This window comes from Schistocerca cancellata, chromosome 5 (assembly GCF_023864275.1).
Source record: "Schistocerca cancellata isolate TAMUIC-IGC-003103 chromosome 5, iqSchCanc2.1, whole genome shotgun sequence".
Taxonomy (NCBI): domain Eukaryota; kingdom Metazoa; phylum Arthropoda; class Insecta; order Orthoptera; family Acrididae; genus Schistocerca; species Schistocerca cancellata.
In genome coordinates this window covers 228,135,421-228,159,944 of record NC_064630.1, presented here as the reverse complement: position 1 = coordinate 228,159,944, position 24,524 = coordinate 228,135,421, and the positions used below count along the sequence as shown (strand labels likewise).

At 41.1% G+C, this 24,524-nt stretch overlaps 1 protein-coding gene across 22 annotated transcripts in view; it reads right to left on the bottom strand.

Moving 5' to 3' along the window:
* Positions 1 to 24,524, bottom strand: part of LOC126188844 (uncharacterized) — a 2,133,693-nt gene that overhangs the window by 940,491 nt on the left and 1,168,678 nt on the right. For 8 of the 22 annotated variants that reach the window (XM_049930475.1, XM_049930477.1, XM_049930474.1 and 5 more), the window contains one exon: positions 23,487 to 23,848. The exons of the other annotated variants lie outside the window; for them this stretch is intronic. In XM_049930475.1, the coding sequence (XP_049786432.1) occupies positions 23,814 to 23,848 (35 nt within the window). In that variant the 3' untranslated portion in view covers positions 23,487 to 23,813. Of the gene's footprint in view, positions 1 to 23,486; positions 23,849 to 24,524 lie in introns of those variants that run through there. 22 annotated transcript variants of the gene reach the window in all.

Below are 24,524 nucleotides of genomic sequence, written 5' to 3'. Positions count from 1 at the left end.
AGGAATTACTCTTAAAGTGAAATTAACAAGTTTTGTAGCAAAGACATGAATGCTAAAATCTGAACGCTGTGGTCGATATTAACGATCGACATTTCATATACACTCCTGGAAATTGAAATAAGAACACCGTGAATTCATTGTCCCAGGAAGGGGAAACTTTATTGACACATTCCTGGGGTCAGATACATCACATGATCACACTGACAGAACCACAGGCACATAGACACAGGCAACAGAGCATGCACAATGTCGGCACTAGTACAGTGTATATCCACCTTTCGCAGCAATGCAGGCTGCTATTCTCCCATGAAGACGATCGTAGAGATGCTGGATGTAGTCCTGTGGAACGGCTTGCCATGCCATTTCCACCTGGCGCCTCAGTTGGACCAGCGTTCGTGGTGGACGTGCAGACCGCGTGAGACGACGCTTCATCCAGTCCCAAACATGCTCAATGGGGGACAGATCCGGAGATCTTGCTGGCCAGGGTAGTTGACTTACACCTTCTAGAGCACGTTGGGTGGCACGGGATACATGCGGACGTGCATTGTCCTGTTGGAACAGCAAGTTCCCTTGCCGGTCTAGGAATGGTAGAACGATGGGTTGGATGACGGTTTGGATGTACCGTGCACTATTCAGTGTCCCCTCGACGATCACCAGTGGTGTACAGCCAGTGTAGGAGATCGCTCCCCACACCATGATGCCGGGTGTTGGCCCTGTGTGCCTCGGTCGTATGCAGTCCTGATTGTGGCGCTCACCTGCACGGCGCCAAACACGCATACGACCATCATTGGCACCAAGGCAGAAGCGACTCTCATCACTGAAGACGACACGTCTCCATTCGTCCCTCCATTCACGCCTGTCGCGACACCACTGGAGGCGGGCTGCACGATGTTGGGGCGTGAGCGGAAGACGGCCTAACGGTGTGCGGGACCGTAGCCCAGCTTCATGGAGACGGTTGCGAATGGTCCTCGCCGATACCCCAGGAGCAACAGTGTCCCTAATTTGCTGGGAAGTGGCGGTGCGGTCCCGTTCGGCACTGCGTAGGATCCTACGGTCTTGGCGTGCATCCGTGCGTCGCTGCGGTCCGGTCCCAGGTCGACGGGCACGTGCACCTTCCGCCGACCACTGGCGACAGCATCGATGTACTGTGGAGACCTCACGCCCCACGTGTTGGGCAATTCGGCGGTACGTCCACCCGGCCTCCCACATGCCCACTGTACGCCCTCGCTCAAAGTCCGTCAACTGCACATACGGTTCACGTCCACGCTGTCGCGGCATGCTACCAGTGTTAAAGACTGCGATGGAGCTCCGTATGCCACGGCAAACTGGCTGACACTGACGGCGGCGGTGCACAAATGCTGCGCAGCTAGCGCCATTCGACGGCCAACACCGCGGTTCCTGGTGTGTCCGCTGTGCCGTGCGTGTGATCATTGCTTGTACAGCCTTCTCGCAGTGTCCGGAGCAAGTATGGTGGGTCTGACACACCGGTGTCAATGTGTTCTTTTTTCCATTTCCAGGAGTGTAGAAGCGCGTCATTATAATGACAAACATTGTAAATTTCAACTCTATAACTTTATTTGTTTAAAAGATACAATAAATTAAAATTATCGGTATTTTCAGTTAAGCATCAGATCATAATTTCCTCCACACAAAACACATAGCACGATGACAGAATGACACCTTATTGAATCATTAGGTAATAGAATATTTGTTGTAAAGTTTAGTGCATAATAGTTACTTTTGTTCTGTGTTTATTTATCAGAAAGCACATTGGTGCAAGGCTACTGGCGGTGACATTCAAAGTTAAGAAGGAAATTGTATTGGTTTTATGTAAAAGAATTTAACGTTTGTTATATAATGGATATTGTTGTTAATTTATTTAGAACGTAAAAGAGGTCAAGCTTTTAATTATTTAAGTATGTTAAAATGTAAAGTAATGCAGAATAAGCTTTAGCCAATCAGATGGACGTCTTCAGGAAAGGGAACTGCGCTAGTCAGTTGAGTGAAGATGTTCGGCGCGCGGGAAATGCCGTCGGAGATGGGCAGAGGGCAGTGCTGGTCGAGGCACCAAAGGGGACAGGTCGGCTGCAGACACCAAAGGTTACAGTTCGGATTGAGACGCGAAAACGGAGAGTCGATCTTTAGGCAGCTAGGAAGTGATAAGACTTACAAAATTTCGTTATGTGTGGTATCCGGGACTTAGTCTCAGAGCGGCGAGCAGCTGTGCGCCTGTTGTGAACTCTGACTTTTCACATAGTTAACGAGATGGAGTATTGGACTGGTAATTCGCGATGAGATTGTGAATGATCTTCCTGTGTCAAATGGATATGGGCTCGAGTGTAACAATAACCCTAAATACGACCACTTTCGCTATTAGTTTGCTTTTTGAATGAACATTACTCTAACCAAGTCGCAACTGTGTGGCCTACATCACTTTTAAGTCGTTAATTCAGTTCCTGATATTATTATTATCATTAGTATGTGTTATATTAACTTCGTATTTCGCAAACTTGCCATCAGCCAGACAATTTAACCAAAGGGTCACAAGTGTCTAATTTAGGGTGTGTAATACGACACGTGTGGTTCAGCCCATAGACGAGTTTGAGCCAAGACATTTTGATGAAGGAGAACCGCATGTGAGCCCGAACAACTTTGGGATGTTAGCTCACAAAGTACAGTATGTAACTCGAATCAAGAGATGTGTTGAACCTGTCATCCATCTGTGGGTTATTTGCCTTCACATGCCTATGGCCAAATTGGCAGAGTTCCCCAGGGATCCCTCGCTCAAAGAAAAGAGGCATGTCAGCATCGGTCAATAGTTTGATGCTGCACTTTGTTGTCTTGTGCATTCCATCCCAAGGCACTCAAGGTGCCATGTGGTAAAAAGTGGGATACAGAGAATTAGTGGTCATGCATAGACTCCGGATTTTCTCGAAAACTTCCACAAGCAAGCGGCCATCTGTGTATCTCTGTCTATGTAAAGCAGCGTGTACTCTACTAAAGTGGAGATGTTGAATTCCCGCCTGACATTCACGGATGCTCATACTCTGCATTCATGTCATCGCCCGTAAGGTTGCTGGAGAATGCAGTTATGTTAGGTAGCCTGGTTCACTCAGTTTTGCCATACTATACACATACTCGTATGGGAATACCCCTTCCTAGTCACAAGTTGAAACTTCTCCTCATTGGGAAATGCAGCTCGAGTGATATCCATATCCTCCCAAGGTAGAGTGTCAATGAGTTTCTGGAATGGTGCCTGCATAAAATGTAACGTGTCAAGAAAGCGGAGCATAATGAAATGTATTTCTTGACGCTCTCAGGTAGGGCAATGACCTGATTTTTTTTCCCAACCAAAATCAGAAAATCAGCCAAGTCCTCAACTAGAAAGTGAGTGTCATACCAACTTCAATTATGTAAGAAAACTGGTAGTGCCTTATTAGCTGGTACATCGAATTGTATGTATTGTGGGCTTCCCCATATGATGAAGTGGTCCTTATGAGGAGTTTCTGCTTTTCTATCTAACGGAGCACACAAATATGACCTTCAATCATGTTATTGTACAAATCTTTGTTCTCCTCCAATTTGGTCATGGGAATGTTGTCACTGTGAACCTTATCAACCTCCATGATAGTTTTTCGAGGATTATCCCTGACATAAGCTTTGCAGCGGTTAAGGCTAAATTAGAGGACGATACAATTTGGTATCTGGCCGCATATGGTACATGTTTTTCTACACTCCTGGAAATGGAAAAAAGAACACATTGACACCGGTGTGTCAGACCCACCATACTTGCTCCGGACACTGCGAGAGGGCTGTACAAGCAATGATCACACGCACGGCACAGCGGACACACCAGGAACCGCGGTGTTGGCTGTCGAATGGCGCTAGCTGCGCAGCATTTGTGCACCACCGCCGTCAGTGTCAGCCAGTTTGCCTTGGCATACGGAGCTCCATCGCAGTCTTTAACACTGGTAGCATGCCGCGACAGCATGGTCGTGAACCGTATGTGCAGTTGACGGACTTTGAGCGAGGGCGCATAGCGGGCATGCGGGAGGCCGGGTGGATGTACAGCTGAATTGCTCAACACGTGGGGCGTGAGGTCTCCACAGTACATCGATGTTGTCGCCAGTGGTCGGCGGAAGGTGCACGTGCCCGTCGACCTGGGACCGGATTGCAGCGACGCACGGATGCACTCCAAGACCGTAGGATCCTACGCAGTGCCGTAGGGGACCGCACCGCCACTTCCCAGCAAATTAGGGACACTGTTGCTCCTGGGGTATCGGCGAGGACCATTCGCAACCGTCCCCATGAAGCTGGGCTACGGTCCCGCACACCGTTAGGCCGTCTTCCGCTCACGCCCCAACATCGTGCAGCCCGCCTCCAGTGGTGTCGCGACAGGCGTGAATGGAGGGACGAATGGAGACGTGTCGTCTTCAGCGATGAGAGTCGCGTCTGCCTTGGTGCCAATGATGGTCGTATGCTTGTTTGGCGCTGTGCAGGTGAGCGCCACAATCAGGACTGCATACGACCGAGGCACACAGGGCCAACACCCGGCATCATGGTGTGGGGAGCGATCTCCTACACTGGCCGTACACCACTGGTGATCGTCGAGGGGACACTGAATAGTGCACGGTACATCCAAACCGTCATCCAACCCATCGTTCTACCATTCCTAGACCGGCAAGGGAACTTGCTGTTCCAACAGGACAATGCACGTCCGCATGTATCCCGTGCCACCCAGCGTGCTCTAGAAGGTGTAAGTCAACTACTCTGGCCAGCAAGATCTCCGGATCTGTCCCCCATTGAGCATGTTTGGGACTGGATGAAGCGTCGTCTCACGCGGTCTGCACGTCCAGCACGAACGCTGGTCCAACTGAGGCGCCAGGTGGAAATGGCATGGCAAGCCGTTCCACAGGACTACATCCAGCATCTCTACGATCGTCTCCGTGGGAGAATAGCAGCCTGCATTGCTGCAAAAGGTGGATATACACTGTACTAGTGCCGACATTGTGCATGCTCTGTTGCCTGTGTCTATGTGCCTGTGGTTCTGTCAGTGTGATCATGTGATGTATCTGACCCCAGGAATGTGTCAATAAAGTTTCCCCTTCCTGGGACAATGAATTCACGGTGTTCTTATTTCAATTTCCAGGAGTGTATAAAGGTGATATATGAGGTCGTGAGGTCACCTTCACAGCGGGTCACAGGAGCAAGGAGGCTTTCAAAGTCGGTGTACACTACAAACAGGCATCACTCCTAGTTGTGAGCATTTTTAAGCTTTATGAATTTGTTTTCCTCAGTAGGCATAATAACATGTACTGGGTCCTTGGAAGTGTGATCCACCAGATTCTCTATCAGTAATTTTTCTGAGGGAAAGTAATTCGGGCACCTTAAGGAAACATGCTTTTTACAGCTGTCGTTATTCAGTTGAGAGAATAGGTGTTGGGACATGTCTTTGATCCAAACATTATGATAATTGCCTTTCTACATATTTCTCTCATTAGAGAGTAAGAGCATGTATACATACATCTTATGTTCACTGGCAAATTTTGAGAAATGGAGGAACCAACGACTATACACTTCTCCTGCTCATCTGCCTTGCTTTTCTTCTCCAGGTCATAATCATGAACCGAAATTGAGGTATTCTGCACGTCAAATTTGGTATGTCCTGAATCTTGATGGGGAACTCGATACCATGACAGTTAAAGCACTTTGTCAAGGTATCTACCTTACTGAGGTGTGCCTTCTGGATGTACCTTGTAATTTCTCTCGCAAACGAGGATGGACCACGCAAAACAAGCCTCATCCTTTTTATTTTCGACATTAATGCATGCCTGCTTATTATCCATATTCTTAGAGAGCTTGATATATCTAGACCTTCCTTTTACCAGATCATAGAAATGTGCATGGATGTCCAGGTGTAGTATTCAGCTGAGTGCTTTAGCTGACCCTCTAACTTCCATCTCAGAAAACTGGGCAAATATAGCACTCAAGGTGGATTTACGAAACCATTCAGCAAACGATGTGCTCCGTTTTATCACGTCTTCCCCCCCCCCCCCCCCAGGGATAGTAAAGACTTGTCTCTTCAATGCCACAATCAACTTTGTGGGCAGGGAGTGCGATAGTTGATGCAGAGCACCGCACTGTAATTAATGGCGGAAAAATGCAGATCATTGACTTCTTTGAGAAGCTCCGTTTCCACAACAGGAAGGCACACAGTTAGAGACCTGACAGAGTCACGGTACCCTCCTGCTGCATTCTCTATCCTTGTGAATGAGATTCCTCAAAGGCCCATGCAATCACTGAATGTTCTAATTGCTGTATGGTGTCACTGACCAGATGTCCTTCACTAAAAGGACGGGAGAGGGAACTGCCGCTAGTGATAGGATCATCTCTATTACTAATACTATAACTACAACTAGGGGTAAAGGTGCTTGCAGTGATGTATTGAGGGCTATGTGAGTATTGGAACAACAGGGGTATGAGCACAAAGTACCGTTATCCACGATGGCGGCTGTGACATCACAGACACACTATCTGTGACGTCATTCAATATGGCGGCCGTGATGTCACAGACACACCCTAGTGACGTCATCCAAGATGGCGGATTTTGGTGGGTTTGGATTTTGGCGAAAAGAAGGGCTACCTCCACTAACCTAACCTCCACCCCCCCCCCCCCAAGAAAATGGCCGAAAGTTCAAATTAAAACATCGTAATGCGTCACAGCCCTGTTATCTCTGCTAATCAAGGAAAATGAAGGGAAAAAGGACTTGTCTTTATTATTTAACCAATTTCAAGCAGGTAAGAAAAGGGGTTCACTATACTTTCAACTACCTAGTTTCAACTACTTTTCAAGGTCCAGACCATCACCTCGTCCGAGGAACTGGTGCCGAGTTTGAATTCTGGCTGTAAAGGAAGGCTGTAAAGGCACAGTATTTCAGCGAGACAACTGCCCGGCGTCTTGAGGTGCGACAGTAGCACCTGAAGACGGAGGGCAGTTGTCTCGCTGAAATATTGCGCGATTTCCACAATATTATCCAGTGTAATTTCCAGGAACCTATCAAGCAGCCTCAAACAGCACAATTTGTTGTTTGTTCAAAACTGCAGATTCCTCAACATCTCCACATATTGCAAGTGAATTGGTTCGAATGCTGGCCCGGCACTAAAGTTTTCATTATGTATTATCAAGCTCTAGTATGAAAACACCTACCTGCCGATGGATAATAATTTTGATTTTTAATGCATTTTCATTCGTCGTCAACACTAACGATATCTGACGTTTTTTACTCACTGTGAGACGCAGAACTATTTGAGAGATCACTCTAAGTTCGAGGATGTTATTCCGAGCTGCTGGTGGAGAAAAATTCTGTAGCTGACGTCTCTATGTGTGTAGTCAACAACGGTATGTGTGGGGTTCGATTCCCAGTCAGCATTGAACTCTTCGTCATATTATTTCTAGTTCAAACATGCTCACATGTCGCTGCTGATGTAACAAACCCATATTTAACGTTCGTTTTGTCTAATAAATTACAGCGATAGGTTCTGGGTTGGAGTCCTGGGAAGGAAAAAATCGATGTCTCGTCTCGTCATTTCAGTTAAAACATCTAGCTACTGCCGAGAAAATCCGATATGTCACCGTTGATTGTGCTTCGATAACAATCCGATTAGGTTCTGGGTTCGAATCCCTGTCCAACAAAAAGCTTTACATCACGGCATTTCAAGTAAGTCACTTGTGAAGAAGCAATATTTAACATCTCTGGTAGTTCGTTAACAGGGACAATAGATGCTGGGTAGGAATTCACATCATTAAAAATGTTTACGTTATGTAATTTAAAGTTGATATTTGCTAACTGATACTGTCTAAAATCGAGGTATATCACTCTCTGTATGCCTAGTCAGGAATGACTGTTAGTTTCCGTCAGTCACGAAATCTTAGTCTGCATGACCTGGGTTTGAATCCAAAAGCAGAACGAGACGGTTCGTCGTGTCATTTGAAGTTCATACATATTCTCAACTAGCTGCTCGTGAATAACTTAACTTTTTAATGTCATTTTGTGTTAAATAACAAGTACGGTATGTTACTTTGAAGAGGAAACCATGAATACGACGAACTTATTGCGTGCATTACCTATCTGACGTAATAATGAGAGTGGTAACATTTCAGGTATGTCATTTATTGCAATAAATATGAAGTTACAAGCCTCAAGTAGAGTCTTGTCTGTGATAAGGTGTTCTCTGATATTTGTAGTATCGTGGTATTACTTTACATCTTGAATTATTACGATACAGAGCCGAGTTTTCTAGTGGTGACTTGTTGGAGCCATTTTCAATAGTCAAACGACTGTACCAAGGAGCGGTTAGAGGACCTGCTAGACAGCTGCATTATGTGAGTTGCATGCGAATCAGGCGAAATGCAATTCAGGTCGTTCGGATACTTTTGAGCACGACTGTATAATCGACGCAGCCATCGGCTGTCAAACCATGCACAGGCCCCACGCCAGAATCCCGCAAGCATGAGATGGCGCACCCCCATTCATACGTAACACCTGAGATATTCCTATCCAAATAGATGTTCACCTACACACACGTGCTGACATGATCGGGCAGGAGTGCAACAGCGAGCTGCAGCTGAACGCAGGCCTAATTGTTTCTGTCACCAAGCCTCTCGCTTCAACATAGTGCATGGGCACAGCAATGAAGCCGGTTCACTGCACGTTAATGACTGTAAGCGGTGATACCACACATCTCTTCTTCAATATTGCTATGTCCTAGTCCATTTACGATCTCTTCAGCTGTGCCAACAAAAGCTTTTTTGTTTGTGGATACACTTTTCAGCTAGGGTGGTATCGCTATCAAGGTGTCAGCCCCAGCTCTCTCATTTAATCTTTTTAGATCCTTATTGATACGTTTGTACTCTTTTTTCAAAATAGTTTGTCCAAAAGGCAGAAATTCTACTTTTTTGCGTGAGTTTTGTTCATCATCTGGTAAATTTTCGCACGTGGACTTCATTTACGATACATGTGTTTGAATTGATACTACTTGAGCTAAGCTTTCATGTACGCTTTGTAAACTACTGTCCCATTGCGAGTTCCTCAACTCGGCATTCTCTTTCACCTCGATTTTAACACAATCTACAAAGTTTTTTGTCTAGCTGACTGTTCGTAACAGTAAATTCTGTATCTAATTTATTGGTTGCATCTGTCGACTAAGTGTTCAAATTAGTATGTATATTTTCGAATTCTTATAAAAGTGTCACGACTTTTTGGTGCAAGGTACTGAGAGTTAGATCTAAATTCCCAAGAACAAAGGAACGTTAGTGATTTCTATACTCAAGTCTGCATGTAACTCAGTATTCATTTGTTAAGTATAGTACTATGGTCGATACCTGTGAATAATGACTGTCAGATAAACGTACAGAATGTTCGTGTGTCTGTTCCGTTCACTCAATATCGAGCTCGGAAAATTTCCTACGTCTGTTGCATACTTAGTTTAAAGAAATAAGATTGGCGAAGTGTATTTACTTCTTCAAATACAAATGAAAAATATGACAATTTTGTGCAGATATTTGAATACTACTTTAATTGCAGTTACACAGAGAAAACAAAGACTATCACTAATAAAGAAAAAGTATGCTTGGGCTCACGAAAGATATTAAAACTTCATCAGAAAAGATGAGGCTGTTGCACAGACTTGTCAAACTGGACAATGGCAAATACAAAGAGTTCAAGGTATACTACAAGAATTACGAAACCACATACAGTAGAGTCGTCAAATCGGCTAAAAGAGCTCTTAATGATAAAACAATAAGGTAATGCTCCAGCAAATGTAAGACTATCCGGGGTATAGTAAATGAACAGACTGGTAGAAAGTTTAGGATAGAGGATAAAATCACACTAAATATAGAAGGACAAAAGACTGAAAATGCACATAAAATTGCCAATAAATTCGACAGCTATTGTTCAGAAATTTCCACAAATCACGTAACCAACTCTTCAAATACTGTACACCCTCGCCCACAAGTCTCCTGACCAACTCCCCAAACACTGTACACTCTCTTCTCAAAAACAATACTCCTCTGAACTTCATTTTCCTATCTCCTACAACACCATATGAAACTGAAGACATTATTAAAAAAAGTTAAAAAGATGTATAGGCATATACCCTGGTTCTAACTTCATAAGTGTTTAAATTACGTCAGTGGACCCCTGTCAAATATCATAAATACCTAATTTCTGGAGGGAACAGTTCCAAACCAGCTAAAATTATACCTCTCTACAAAAAGGGAGAGAAAACGGACATATCAAACTATAGGTCAATTACTATACTATCTGCCTTCTCAAAAATATTTGAATACTGTATCTCAATTAGATTAGAAAATTTTTTAAATTCTAACAACATAATCACATCTTCCCAATCCAGATTTAGGAAAAATAGGTCCAAGTTACGTTGACCATAAACAACCTGCTGTTGGTATATTTCTTGAGCAGTCAACCACAAGTTGCTTCTTGTGAAACTCCAGAAGTATGGAATTAGAGGAGTAGCCCATAATTGGTTCCGTAGCTACCATAGGGAAAGAAAGCAATATGTAGAAATAAGAAAATCAAAAACATTCAGGCACTGCAGGTCAGACACACTACATACAACAAATGATGTCCCTCAGGGATCTGTTCTTGGCCCTGTTCTTTTCATATGTTCCTAAATGATCTCCCAGAACACATACCAAATGCCAGCTCCTTTCCGTATTCCGACGACACAAATATTCTAATAACCAGTAGAGGTGACACATTGTAGGATGCAGTCAATGAAACTACTTGTCAATTACAATCTTGGTTTGAAGCAAACAGGCTACTTATAAATACTCAAAAAACTGTAAGTATGAAGTTCCACACTAGACACACAAGACCTCCTTCAATGCAGTTATAGTTATTGGCAAAGATGACATTAAAAACAGGCAGGACACCAAACTTCTTGGACTTACCATCAGTAACACTCTAAACTGGAAACCACATATTAAGGCACTGTCACAGAAGCTTAATAAAATCTGTCATTTATTAAGATCATTAAAAGACACAGCCATTGTATACACCTTGAAGATGGTGTACCAAGCCCTGTTGGAGTCTGTCTTGAGCTATGGCCTAATTTTCTAGGGAAATAGCTCTGAATCTCTCACAATTTTCAAGTTACAAAAAACAAGTTGTAAGAATAATGAAATGTAAAAAAAGAACTGTTTCAACAGTTAAAAATCCTGTCACTGCCATGCCTCTATATAATGGAACTAGCTCGTTTTACAGTATGGCACCTGGAATCCCTCCACAGAAATGCAGACCACCACACACAACACCAGAAACAAAACCCAATTACAAATTATAGCTCACAATACAAAATTATATGCTAATGGGTTGAAGTGTATGGGCATTAAAATATACAGAAACTTCCCAACAGATATAAAAACAAGCAAAAAAAAAAAAAATAATGAGAATTAAATTAAAGGAATCACTGTTTCTATTCCATACATAAATTTTGCGAAACAAAATTTTAATTATTTGTAACAAGCTGTTTATTCACTTGTAGGTATTTCTACTTAGCAATATAATTTAATTATTGTATGTTATTTACATTCTGTCTGTACCTCTTACATGAACTCCGCTATGTACCACCGCTGCCATCTCTCATCACACACCACCTTTTTTATATTTTGTCTATCTCTCCTATATGTATTTTGCTATGTGAGTTACATACCACTACTGTCATCTCTCATCATACAATGTCGTAACATAATTTTCAAATTGACTTGTCCTGTATCATGATGTGCTTTGCTGTACAAAATGTATGTTCTAGAGGACTAATAAAAAATAAATAAATAGTTTCTATCCTAATAATTTTGAAAACAGAAATTTCCTACTGATGATTGTGAATTAACCTCATCGACTGTTGTATTGTATTGTATTTTATGGAACTGGGGACCTAGAAATGACGGAGAGGCTTCATCCCTGGCACAGCCCACAGTGGTACACAACCCCACAACAGGATACAGCAGTCCACTCATCCCACTGCCATCCCACATCAAACCCAGAGTTATTGTGTGGTTTGGCCCCCAGTGGAACGCCCCAAGAACATCTCACACCAGACAAGTGTAACCCCAATGTTCACTTGGTAGAGTAATTATGGTGTACACGTATGCGGAGAAAGTGTTTATGCAGCAATCGCCGACATAGTGTAACCAAGGTAGAGTAAGCAGAACTAGCCTGCATCCACCGAGGCAGATGAAAAGCACCTTAAAATCCATCCACACGCTGGTCAGCACACTGGACCTCGACTGTAATCCACCAGGAGGATTAGTGCCAGGAACCAGCACGCCTTCCCACCTGGAAAGCAATGCATTAGACTGCAGGGCTAACCGGGTGGGCAGCTTTTGTATGCTATAATCAATGGAATATTCTTCATCCTACCTTTTGTTGATGTATTTCTGTTCACGTTCCGTAAAGTTCAGTTACTTGTCTCTGAAGAAAATTTTCTCCATCATTTTATTCCATGGATTATATCCACATAAAGATATCAAAGATTTAAGCACTAAACAAAAGAAGTCAGTGCACCTCAACCACTTCTGCATCTAATACCCAAAGCCAAGTACAACACTCTGTTATATGTAAACCCGAAACAAAAGAGGTCAATGCACCTCAAACACTTCAGTGCCTATAGCCTGCAGCCTACAGCTCTTATGGAAAATACATCAATATTTATAAAAATTTGGAGAGTCTACCTGATATTAAAAAATAAAAATACTTCTAGGATGTGATACAATATATATTTTTTGGTTAACTGCATACAAAATATCCACATTAGTTTTGAAACAAACTGGAGAATTTCATAATAAATGTTAGACTAGGTTCCAAAGTAAGTACAAAGAATCTTTGAAATCTATTATGAAAATTTTGTTACTCTATTCATAGTGAAATGATAATATAGAAACTGTACATTAAATACATTTTTGGAAACAGTGAATAAGAATGATAACAATACAGTCTGGCAGCCGGTGCACCATGGGAGGAGTTAGCTGAGTTGTGGGAGATAAACATTTCCCGTCTTCTCTTCCCATTTTGACATAGTTGCTAGGGAATAACTTTCTATGTTGTTAACAGGGTCTGACTGACCATAGGCTGCATACTGTTTGATGATGAGAACAGCCCGTTGTTTCGGCAATGACTGTGAAATACAGGCACTAGAAACCAGAGGAAAAAGGCCAATTTCTTGAATTATGACCACAACGTGTGCTATGGCGTTAAAACCCAACCCCTGCTCACCATAAGTGGCCATACTGGAAGGGTTCTCTGGCATGCTGTAAAAATTCAAGAGCCTAAAGGAACTGTCTTTTTTGGTTGGCCTATGCACGCAGAATGGTATTTCAGGTTCATATAAGTCGAATCTGTGTAAGCCAAAAACTCTGGGGATGAGAATATGGGTCCCAGTGTGCTTAAATATTTTGCAGCAAGAGATGCGCTAATACAATGTGGAACTATACTGGCCAGTATACTGGAAGTATTTGACAATGGAAGAGAGACAGTTAGAATAGGAGATGGAAGTCATTGCCCATAATGTATGTATATACAATCATGCCACTCCTTAAAACTCGTTAGCAGGAGAAGTTATAGCATTTCACTGAGTATGAAGAGAGTCTGTTGTGTCTAGTCAGATTCAGATTCAGATTCTTTATTAGTCATTCAGCATTATTACTTGCAATAGACTTCGTCAGTTCATTTAATCTATTAATATTACAAAATAAATTTTTACATATTTAAGTTGATATTGGGCATTTCTAAAAATTCTTCTAATGAATAGAATGGATTGGTTAACAAGAAGTTATGAACATTATCTTTAAATAATTTGTCAGGCTTGATTGACCCATTTTTAGACAATTTGTTATATATTTTAATTGCCATATACTTATGACTATTGTTAGTTTTAGCTAATCTATTTTGTGGCAACAGCAGAGAAGTATACGTTCTTGTATAGTAGCCATGCCTTTCATTTGTTACACTTAAATTAGCTAGTTCAGCAAGTATGTAGTTAACACTGTCAAGAATATATAAATTAATTACTGTTAAAATTCTATATTTAATGAACAATGGTTTACAATGTGTTCTATTATCTACCTTAGCCATTACTCTGATTGCTTTCTTCTGGATCACCATAATTTCATTTATTTTTCTGCTGTTTCCCCAGAGTATTAACCCATACCTTAAAACAGATTGAAAAAAGGCAAAGTACGCTGTCCTTACGTACTCAAATGTCACACAACACATCAATCTCTTCAACAAATATATAACTCTTGACAACCTAACCACTATGTGATCAACATGAGAGTTCCATGTTAGACTGTTGTCAAGTACAATACACAATAGTGTTAGAAGAATTCAAGGAAAAAGCAATAACTGTGAGCTACTTACTCTGTCTACTTCAGAATTCACACCAGAGATGCTATAGCTAGACCAATACCAGAGAAACAGTACAGAATCCGGTATTATTTACAGTCACTTGTGGAAGAAAGTATTCAGCAATAGGTCATTGCAGATATTGTACAACGCTCTACTAGCCTCTGGGCATCACCAATAGTGATTATATCCAAGAAATCTATTAATGGAGAGAAGAATTATCACCTGTGTGTGGATATGAGGATGGTAAATGAAGTCGCCACCCTGATGTGTGTCATTTGCCTCATACTGGTGAGACTTTGGGTCGACTGAGAAACTGTAAATTCTTCACAACTTTAGGTATAAAATCAGGATGTCATCAGATTCTGATTGCACTCCAAGACAGGCGAAAAACTGCCTTTGTATTGCTCTCTGGGCTGTATGAATTCTTGAGAATGACTTTTGGTATAAGAAACGTGCCTGCCACATTTCGAAAAATCTCAGACTTGTTATGTGGGTTAAAGCCCATGACACGTTGATCTATTTAGATGACATCATTCTGTTCTCTAGGACAACTGAGGAAAAGTTAAGTGATTAAGAAAAATGCTGTGAAGGTTACAAGGCACTCACTTCAGTCTGAAACTGGAAAAATGCTTTTCTGCAGAATCGCAGGTTCAGCATCTGGGACATTTTATTTGCTCTGCTGGAGTAAAGCCTGATCCATGGCAGATGGAAGAATAGGCAACTTTCCTGCACCCTCTAATATAATCAATCCCTAAGAATGATGTATTATTATTGTTGATTTGTAACTAAACCCTTAACAGAGTTATTGAAGAAAGGACTAGCTTCTGAATAGACTGCAGAATGCGAAACTAATGCAACAGGTTAAATATGTGTTAATTTATTTACCCTTGCTGATACACCCTTATATTCAGAAAGCATTTATATTGTCATGTCATGCTCAAGATAGTGCTATGGGTTGCATTCTGAGCTGGGCACAAGATGGCAATGAAAAACCGATTGACTACTCCTCTCACCAACACATTGTATAATGCGGAAAGAGCCTAACAGTACTACTGTTTACATTCATTTGTTATTCACAACTCTACAAATATGTTACAGTACTACTGTTTACATTCATTTGTTATTCACGACTCTACAAAGATGTTACTTTTAACACCTCTGTTAAGTGGCGCAAAACCAAGAAAAGAGGTCCAGTATAGCGCGGCACTGCTGGCATGGACCTAAGGCCTGTTCCACAATGGGACACTGGTGATGGTCACCAGCGATGGTCACCAAAAGAGATACATTCGTTTGGCCTGGGCCATTCACACTGGGACATTATACTGCCTCAGCAAGCCACTGTGACCCAGCAATGACTCACTCTAACCACATGTGGTGGGCAAGGTCACTGTGTTTACAGCAATCACCACCAGACATGCATTAGTTTGATTTGAAGTGTTCATGCTGGAACACTGATCATAGAAATAGCACTGCAGATTTGCCAACCAACAGGCAGTCATTTCTGAGACAGTGACGCGAAATATTCATTGTACATTATACTGTACACACTGTACCCATGAGTTTAGATTTGATTAACATGCAAGATTTTCTAAGTAAAGTAGAAAGCCGTCCTGCTATTTGGGATGTGAAAATGATGACTATAGCAACAAAGTGATGAAAACAAATGTGTGGCAAGAAATTATAATGAAGTTTGTGCCTGATCTCAATGAGAAGAGCATGGATAAGAAAAACAAAATTGCTAAGTTGTATATTCTTTTTCCAAATTTAATACCTTATTTTTCGGACCATAAAAGGCTAGCAAAATTCAGTTGCTACTCCTGTATGAGTCCATTTCACTAACTAATCAGTTGGATATACCTGCGGTGTCAGGCACCAGTGATCCGAGAGTGATCACCAGTCACCGGTGGCCATCACTGGTGACTATCACCAGTGTCCCAGTGCAAAACGGGCCTAAAATGGTATCGCTCTGCACAACAACTAATAAGTTACGCTCGGTGTTGGTACAATACATCAAAGGAAATGTTTCATTCATCATCGATCTACTTGTCGGCTTTCTCGTTACTCCTCGTTATTGACACATGCTGGCGCATACAGGAACATTGTTGTGCATCTTCCAACACACTGCTATAATGTGAAGTGAAAGAGGTGGGTATTGTTCCAATAAACAATGGTTTTACCTGGTAAGGTGATTATTTTCTGCCAGTTTCAGTTGACTGGTAGCACTTTAAGAGATACAGTAACACGATGTTGAACAAACGGTATGTGTAGTTATCACTTAATCGAGGTGAATGAGAAAGACAAACTCTCTGAGCGTGAAATTATGTTGCATTTCAAATGCAGTAAAACACAAAATTTATGAGACTTTAAGAAACAAGGATAAGATTTGAGACGAATGGATGTAAGGGAACAGGTAGATGAAAAGAAAGGCGAAGAAGACCAGAAATGAAGAAATTAACAAAATAGTGTGAGAATGGTTTGTAAGTTCACAGGCAAAAAACTTAGCTTTATCTGGACCCATGTTGTAGAGTGAAGCTCTGAAAGTCACTAAACAGCTTGGAATCACAGAGTTTAAGGCATCCACAGGATGGATGGAGAGTTTCAAAGCTGGGGAAAACATCGTGTGGAATGAAGAGTGTGGGGAAGCTAAGGATGTACAGGAAAGTTGTAGCGACAGAATGGAAGACAATGATTTCCAACTTAATTGTGAATTATGACCCAGAGAGTTTTGTGTAATCTGGAAACTTGACCACTTTGGAAAATTATTTTAGTCCCAGGCAATTCCATTTTGAGCAAGTTTTATTGTATTTCAAATGCTGTTCGTATGGCAGGAAGTTCAGAGTGATAATTGACCATACCAACCTTTTATGGCTCCTGAATTTGAAAGACTCCACCAGTCATTTAGCTTGTTGGGCAGTGAAATTAAGCAAGTGTGACCATGACATACAGCATAAGCTGGGAAAAATTTATCAGAATGCACATGCCTCAAGTAACAGGGCCTGTGTAATATAAGCAGATGAGGTAATTATTGCAGGTACAAATCATTATGGAGTGCCTTCCAGTACACATTGTGTCCCTTAGTGCCATCTGCTTTGTGCTTGACTAGGACATCCAAAACAGGGAGTTCATCATTCTCTTCCACATCCATGGCAAATTTGGTGCTGGGGAGCAGTCGAAGCCTTCCACACTCATGTGGCTACCAACAAATGTGTCATCACCATATCTGAAGAAGCACGCCGGGTATCGGTGAAGCTTTTTCTAGAGCTTGCTCTTCAATATATTCCATGAATATGTTTGCTACAACTAGTGATAGATGATACTCTATGGCAACAACATCTGTTTGTTGATAGGAGACTGCAGATTTGAGGACAAATTCTAAGAGGTAGGTCATTGTGGGGATGGACTTCTCTCTGATCAGAATAAGGAAATCAGAGAGCGGCACTCTGGTCAAGAGAGAGACCTCATCAAAACTCTCCACAAAATACTGGTAATGAGGGCTTCTAGCCAGCAGTTTGTGAGTGAAGGGGTGGACAATGATGTGAGTATAAAGGAGGTGTGATAAAGCGAAGATGCTCATTTGACTGTTATCACTCGAAGATGGCAGCAAATATTATGCTTCAAAAATGTCTGCACCCAGCTGGACATGAGAGAGGGCAATGCAGTCTAACTGTGTCTTTGTGGTCCCTACAGGAGCAATGTTTATGATGGTCTTACATTTCTACATTCTTCAATTAATATTGGTTCTGGAAACTTTGTCTGTATGTGTTCACAAGCAACATTATAGCATAACTTGATTAAATGAAGGGTAGGTTTATAGGACACATCCTAAGGCACCAAGAATTAGTTAATTTGGTATTGAAGTGTGGAATAACATTTTTAGAAGGAAACTGAGGCTTAACTACAGTAAGCAGATTCCAATCTAAGTAAGATTTAGTGGTTATGCAGATATGAAACCCCCATGAACCATAGACCTTGCCGTTGGTGGGGAGGCTTGCGGCCTCAGCGACACAGATAGCCGTACCATAGGTGCAACCACAATGGAGGGGTACCTGTTGAGAGGCCAGACAAATGTGTGGTTCCTGAAGAGGGGCAGCAGCCTTTTCAGTAGTTGCAGGGGTGATTGATTGATCTGGCCTTGTACCACTAACCAAAACGGCCTTGCTGTGCTGGTACTGCGAACGGCTGAAAGCAAGGGGAAACTAAGGCCGTAATTTTTCCCGAGAGCATGCAGCTTTACTGTATGAATAAATGATGATGTCGTCCTCTTGGGTAAAATATTCCAAAGGTAAAATAGTCCCCCATTCGGATCTCCGGGCGGGGACTACTCAGGAGGACATCGTTATCAGGAGAAAGAAAACTGGCGTTCTATGGATCGGAGCATGGAATGTCAGATCCCTTAATCGGGCAGGTAGGTTAGAAAATTTAAAAAGGAAAATGGATAGGTTAAAGTTGGATATAGTGGGAATTAGTGAAGTTCGGTGGCAGGAGGAACAAGACTTCTGGTCAGGTGAATACAGGGTTATAATTAGAAAATCAAATAGGGTAATGCAGGAGTAGGTTTCATAATGAATAAAAAAATAGGAATACGGGTAAGCTACTACAAACGGCACAGGGAACACATCGTTGTGCCCAAGATAGACACGAAGCCCATGCCTACGACAGTAGTACAAGTTTATATGCCAACTAGCTCTGCAGATGACGAAGAAATTGAAGAAATGTATGATGAGATAAAAGGAATTATTCAGATAGTGAAGGGAGACTAAAATTTAATAGTCATGGGTGACTGGAATTCGGTAGTAGGAAAAGGGAGAAAAGGAAACGTAGTAGGTGAATATGGATTGGGGGTAAGAAATGAAAGAGGAAGCCGCCTGGTAGAATTTTGCGCAGAGCATAACTTAATCATAGCTAACACTTGGTTTAAGAATCATGAAAGAAGGTTGTATACATGGAAGAACCCTGGAGATATTAAAAGGTATCAGATAGATTATATAATGGTAAGACAGAGATTTAAGAACCAGGTTTTAAATTGTAAGACATTACCAGGGGCAGATGTGGACTCTGACCACAATCTATTGGTTATGAACTGTAGATTAAAACTGAAGAAACTGCAAAAAGGTGGGAATTTAAGGAGATGGGACCTGGATAAACTGACTAAACCAGAGGTTGTACATAAGGGAACAGTTGACAAGAATGGGGGAAAGAAATACAGTAGAAGAAGAATGGGTAGCAATGAGGGATGAAGTAGTGAAGGCAGCAGAGGATCAAGTAGGTAAAAAGACTAGGGCTAATAGAAATCCTTGGGTGACAGAAGAAATATTGAATTTAATTGACGAAAGGAGAAAATATAAAAATGCAGTAAATGAAGCAGGCAAAAAGGAATACAAACGGCTCAAAAATGAGATTGACAGGAAGTGCAAAATGGCTAAGCAGGCATGGCTAGAGGACAAATGTAAGGATATAGAGGCTTATCTCACTAGAGGTAAGATAGATACTGCCTACGGGAAAATTAAAGAGACCTTTGGAGAAAAGAGAACGACTTGTATGAATATCAAGAGCTCAGACGGAAACCCAGTTCTAAGCAAAGAAGGGAAAGCAGAAAGGTGGAAAGAGTATATAGAGGGTCTTTACAAGGGCGATGTACTTGAGGACAATATTATGGAAATGGAAGAGGATGTAGATGAAGATGAAATAGGAAATATGATACCGCGTGAGGAGTTTGACAGACCACTAAAAGACCTGAGTCGAAACAATGCCCCGGGAGTAGATAACATTCCATTAGAACTCCTGACGGCCTTGGGAGAGCCATTCCTGACAAAACTCTACCATCTGGTGAGCAAAATGTATGAGACAGACAAAATACCCTCAGACTTCAAGAAGAATATAATAATTCCAAACCCAAATCAGGCAGGCGTTGACAGATGTGAAAATTACCGAACTATCAGTTTAATAAGTCACAGCTGCAAAAAACTACCGCGAATTCTTTACAGACGAATGGAAAAACTGGTAGAAGCTGACTTTGGGGAAGATCAGTTTGGATTCCGTAGAAATATGGGGACATGTGAGGCAATACTGACCCTACGACTTATTTTAGAAGCTAGATTAAGAAAAGGCAAACCTACGTTTCTAGCAGTTGTAGACTTAGAGAAAGCTTTTGACAATGTTGACTGGAATACTCTCTTTCAAATTCTGAAGGTGGCAGGGGTAAAATACAGGGAGCAAAAGGCTATTTACAATTTGTACAGAAACCAGATGGCAGTTATAAGAGTCGAGGGACATGAAACGGAAGCAGTGGTTGGGAAGGGAGTGAGACAGGGTTGTAATCTCTCCCCAATGTTATTCAATCTGTATATTGAGCAAGCAGTAAAGGAAACAAAAGAAAAATTTGGAGTAGGTATTAAAATCCATGGAGAAGAAATAAAAACGTTGAGGTTTGCCGATGGCATTGTAATTCTGTCAGAGACAGCAAAGGACTTGGAAGAGCAGTTGAACGGAATGGACAGTGTCTTGAAAGGAGGATGTAAGATGAACATAAACAAAAGCAAAACAAGAGTAATGGAATGTAGTCGAATTAAGTCGGGTGATGTTGAGGGAATTAGATTAGAAAATGAGACACTTAAAGCAGTAAAGGAGTTTTGCTATTTGGGGAGCAAAATAACTGATGATGGTTGAAGTAGAGAGAATATAAAATGTAGACTGGCAATGGCAAGGAAAGCGTTTCTGAAGAAGAGAAATTTGTTAACATCGGGTATAGATTTAAGTGTCAGGAAGTCGTTTCTGAAAGTATATGTATGGAGTGTAGCCATGTATGGAAGTGAGACATGGACGATAAATAGTTTGGACAAGAAGAGAATAGAAGCTTTTGAAATGTGGTGCTACAGAAGAATGCTGAAGATTAGATGGGTAGATCACATAACGAATGAGGAGGTACTGAATAGGATTGGGGAGAAGAGGAGTTTGTGGCACAACTTGACTAGAAGAAGGGATCGGTTGGTAGGATATGTGCTGAGGCATCAAGGGATCACAAATTTAGTATTGGAGGGTAGCGTGGAGGGTAAATATCATAGAGGGAGACCAAGAGATGAATACACTAAGCAGATTCAGAAGGATGTAGGTTGCAGTAGGTACTGGGAGATGAAGAAGCTAGCACAGGATAGAGTAGCATGGAGAGCTGCATCAAACCAGTTAGGACACATCATCATCAACAACAACAACAACAACAACAACAACAAACAACAGATATGAGGGGATGTTCCCAAGAGAGACTAGGGTGGATAGCTGCATGAAACCAGTTAAAGCCTGATGAGTACTGTTGGCACAGAAACAGCTGCAGCAGCAGCACCTGCAGCTGGTTTGTCAGGGTGAAGAACTAACGTTGGTATAATATTTTAATTCTTCTCAGATGTTCAAATCTTTGTTTGCTTTTTCAAAGATTTTGTCAGTGATACTTTGTCTAGAAGAAAATAGAATATTTTTAAAGGCTTTCTCAATGTTCAAGGACCTTTAAAGCTAATGACACCTCAACAATATTCTTAGGGATTTTCTTAGCACATCTTTCAAAAATCATAATTTAGTTCATTCCTAGTGTGTCAATTTTCATTAGAATAATCTGTGTAGCTGGCAACTCTCATTGCAGAATTTTGTGGCTGCAAACTGCATTTCTCAGCACTCAACAACCATGATAGAAATCATGTCCAAATCAATTTACTGTCCTTCACTACATGAAGCCTGTTAACAATTCTTATTCTCTAAAAGTGGGAAATGCCTGCAACAGTGTATCAAAACATTAACTTTCTTTACCTGTTTGGTTACCTAGACATAAAGAATAGGAATTATAAGCATGGACAATTTGTGGTCTACTCCAGTATGATAACGGATGGTTGCCTTTGGACTTCAAACTCTGTGCTACTGTAAACAGGTTTTGGCAGCTTCATAATTTTACTTCCTGCACCAATATGATAAGTAAATTCTGCATTGCCATCCTATTCTCATGCCGCTGCAGGTGATGTCTATACTCCATACAGCAGCAGAAGGGCTCTGACAGCTGACGCAACTGTGGCGCATGTGCTTCGTGCATCCACAACAGCCAATCAGATCATGATCTTTTGTTTACATTACCGTGGCAATGACCCAGTGTTGCCATAGTGCTGGGCAACTGCTGCTTTCAGTCAGTTCCACCACATGCTACATTCAGGTTTGTGTGTATACATGTGCATTCTGCTACTTCTGTGAGTTTCTTGCTGTGTGTGTAAGTGAAAAATTTTACATGTAACATTTGTGCAGTTTGCTTTACCTTGTTAATGTTGAAAATTTGATTGTGTGAAACTATATTTGTGGTAATTTTTTTTAAAGATGTTACCACCATTTGATGGCAATAATTTTTATTTTATTGATTATACGATCCAGAGTTTGGCCATAGGCCATTTTCAAGCCCAGTAACTTATTTATATGTCAAAAGATATCAGACTGGTATGAAATACAGTGAAATCTGAACTGCATAACAATAAAATAAAAATTATTGCAGCCAAATGGCTGCAACATCATTAAAGGAAATATTCATGTGTGTGTTGGTGTAAGATGACAAACACTGGTAGCACATGTGAAAAAAATGCTCCATCAAGGAAGACATCGGTCAGCCGAATGCTGCGCCTACAGGAATGCTGCAATGAATGACATGGTATTGTTAGGTTCTGAAGGAGCGCAAGTGTTGCCGAAGGTCGGGATGGGAAGATCTGTCACCCTGTTCTCCCTGCCCCTGGCTCGCTGTCCGTCCGTGTCGAATAGCAGCAAGAGTACTGCCAGCTGTCAGAGCTCTTCTCTCAATGTAAGGAGTATAGTACAGAACAGGACAAGTGTAAATCTATGATTGTGTGTAAAATTTGACAGTACACACTGCATATACTGGAAACAAGATATCAGTTTTCAGTAATGTGTAGGATTAACACTTGCTGGCAGATGTCTTGATGGAAGAGTTTTCGTTCTTTATTTTGTGAAATAAAATTACATGCAAAAGACATTGAATGGAAGCAACAAGGAAATTTATTTCATTAAAACATTTGTACATACATTGTAATTTAAAACTTCCTTTATTGTTTCTTTTCTATCTTTTACATTAATCTACTTGAATTTTTTATAATATATAAAAAAACAAGTTACAAAGTGCTTTTAATTTTTTTATTAATTTATCCATCCTTCTTCACAGTATATGGATCTTTTCATGCTTTAGATTTAAGCTTAGATTAGCCACATCATGACATTTCTCTATACCTATGTTTCATCAACTTTAGCAATGGGCCCTGATTTAAACAGTTTGTCTGTTTTCATGTGAAGTATGAATATATGATGTCTATTCTGGAAGTTATCAAAATCAATGTTCTTTAAGATCAGTAGCTATGAAGGAAATTGATGTGACTTCAGCAGAATTCCTGGAAAACAAAAATAAAGTTTTTCACATTTTTACAAAGATGGTTTTCCAGAGTAGAATTCAGTCATTTGTTGAAAATTATTTGCAACTGACAACTGAATTCTATACATAAATTTATACTATAGCTGCTGAAAAATAACAGCTATGACTAAAATAATAAAGTTGGAACTGCATGAGACCTTCTAAATGCTAGAAAAAGAGTAAAGAAGAATGTGTAATAAAACTGCTCACTAATCACAAACACATTTTTCATTTTCTTTGGACATAAAGAGGAGACAACTGTTTTAACTTCTACATTCTTGACCTTAACTTACAACAACTTTAGGTTTGTGTGGCAACACTATTGTGTGCATTATAATGGATCATTAACTTATATGATAAATTAATGCATTATCAATTCTTAGGAAAAAGGTGTAATTTGGTAATTCAGTTTGGCAGGCAGTAGAATAATCAAAAGGTCTGCAGTCAGTCTGTGCTTGACATTAAGGATTCACTTCCTGGTAAAAGTTTAATAGCATGTCTGCATAGTGGTTTGAATTATGTGACGAACTGGAATTTCATATGCATTTGGAGGGGTTAGTTCTCATGTTAGAGCAAATGCACAGTAAATGCGTGATGAACTGGAATTTCATATGCATTTGGAGGGGTTAGTTCTCATGTTAGAGCAAATGCACAGT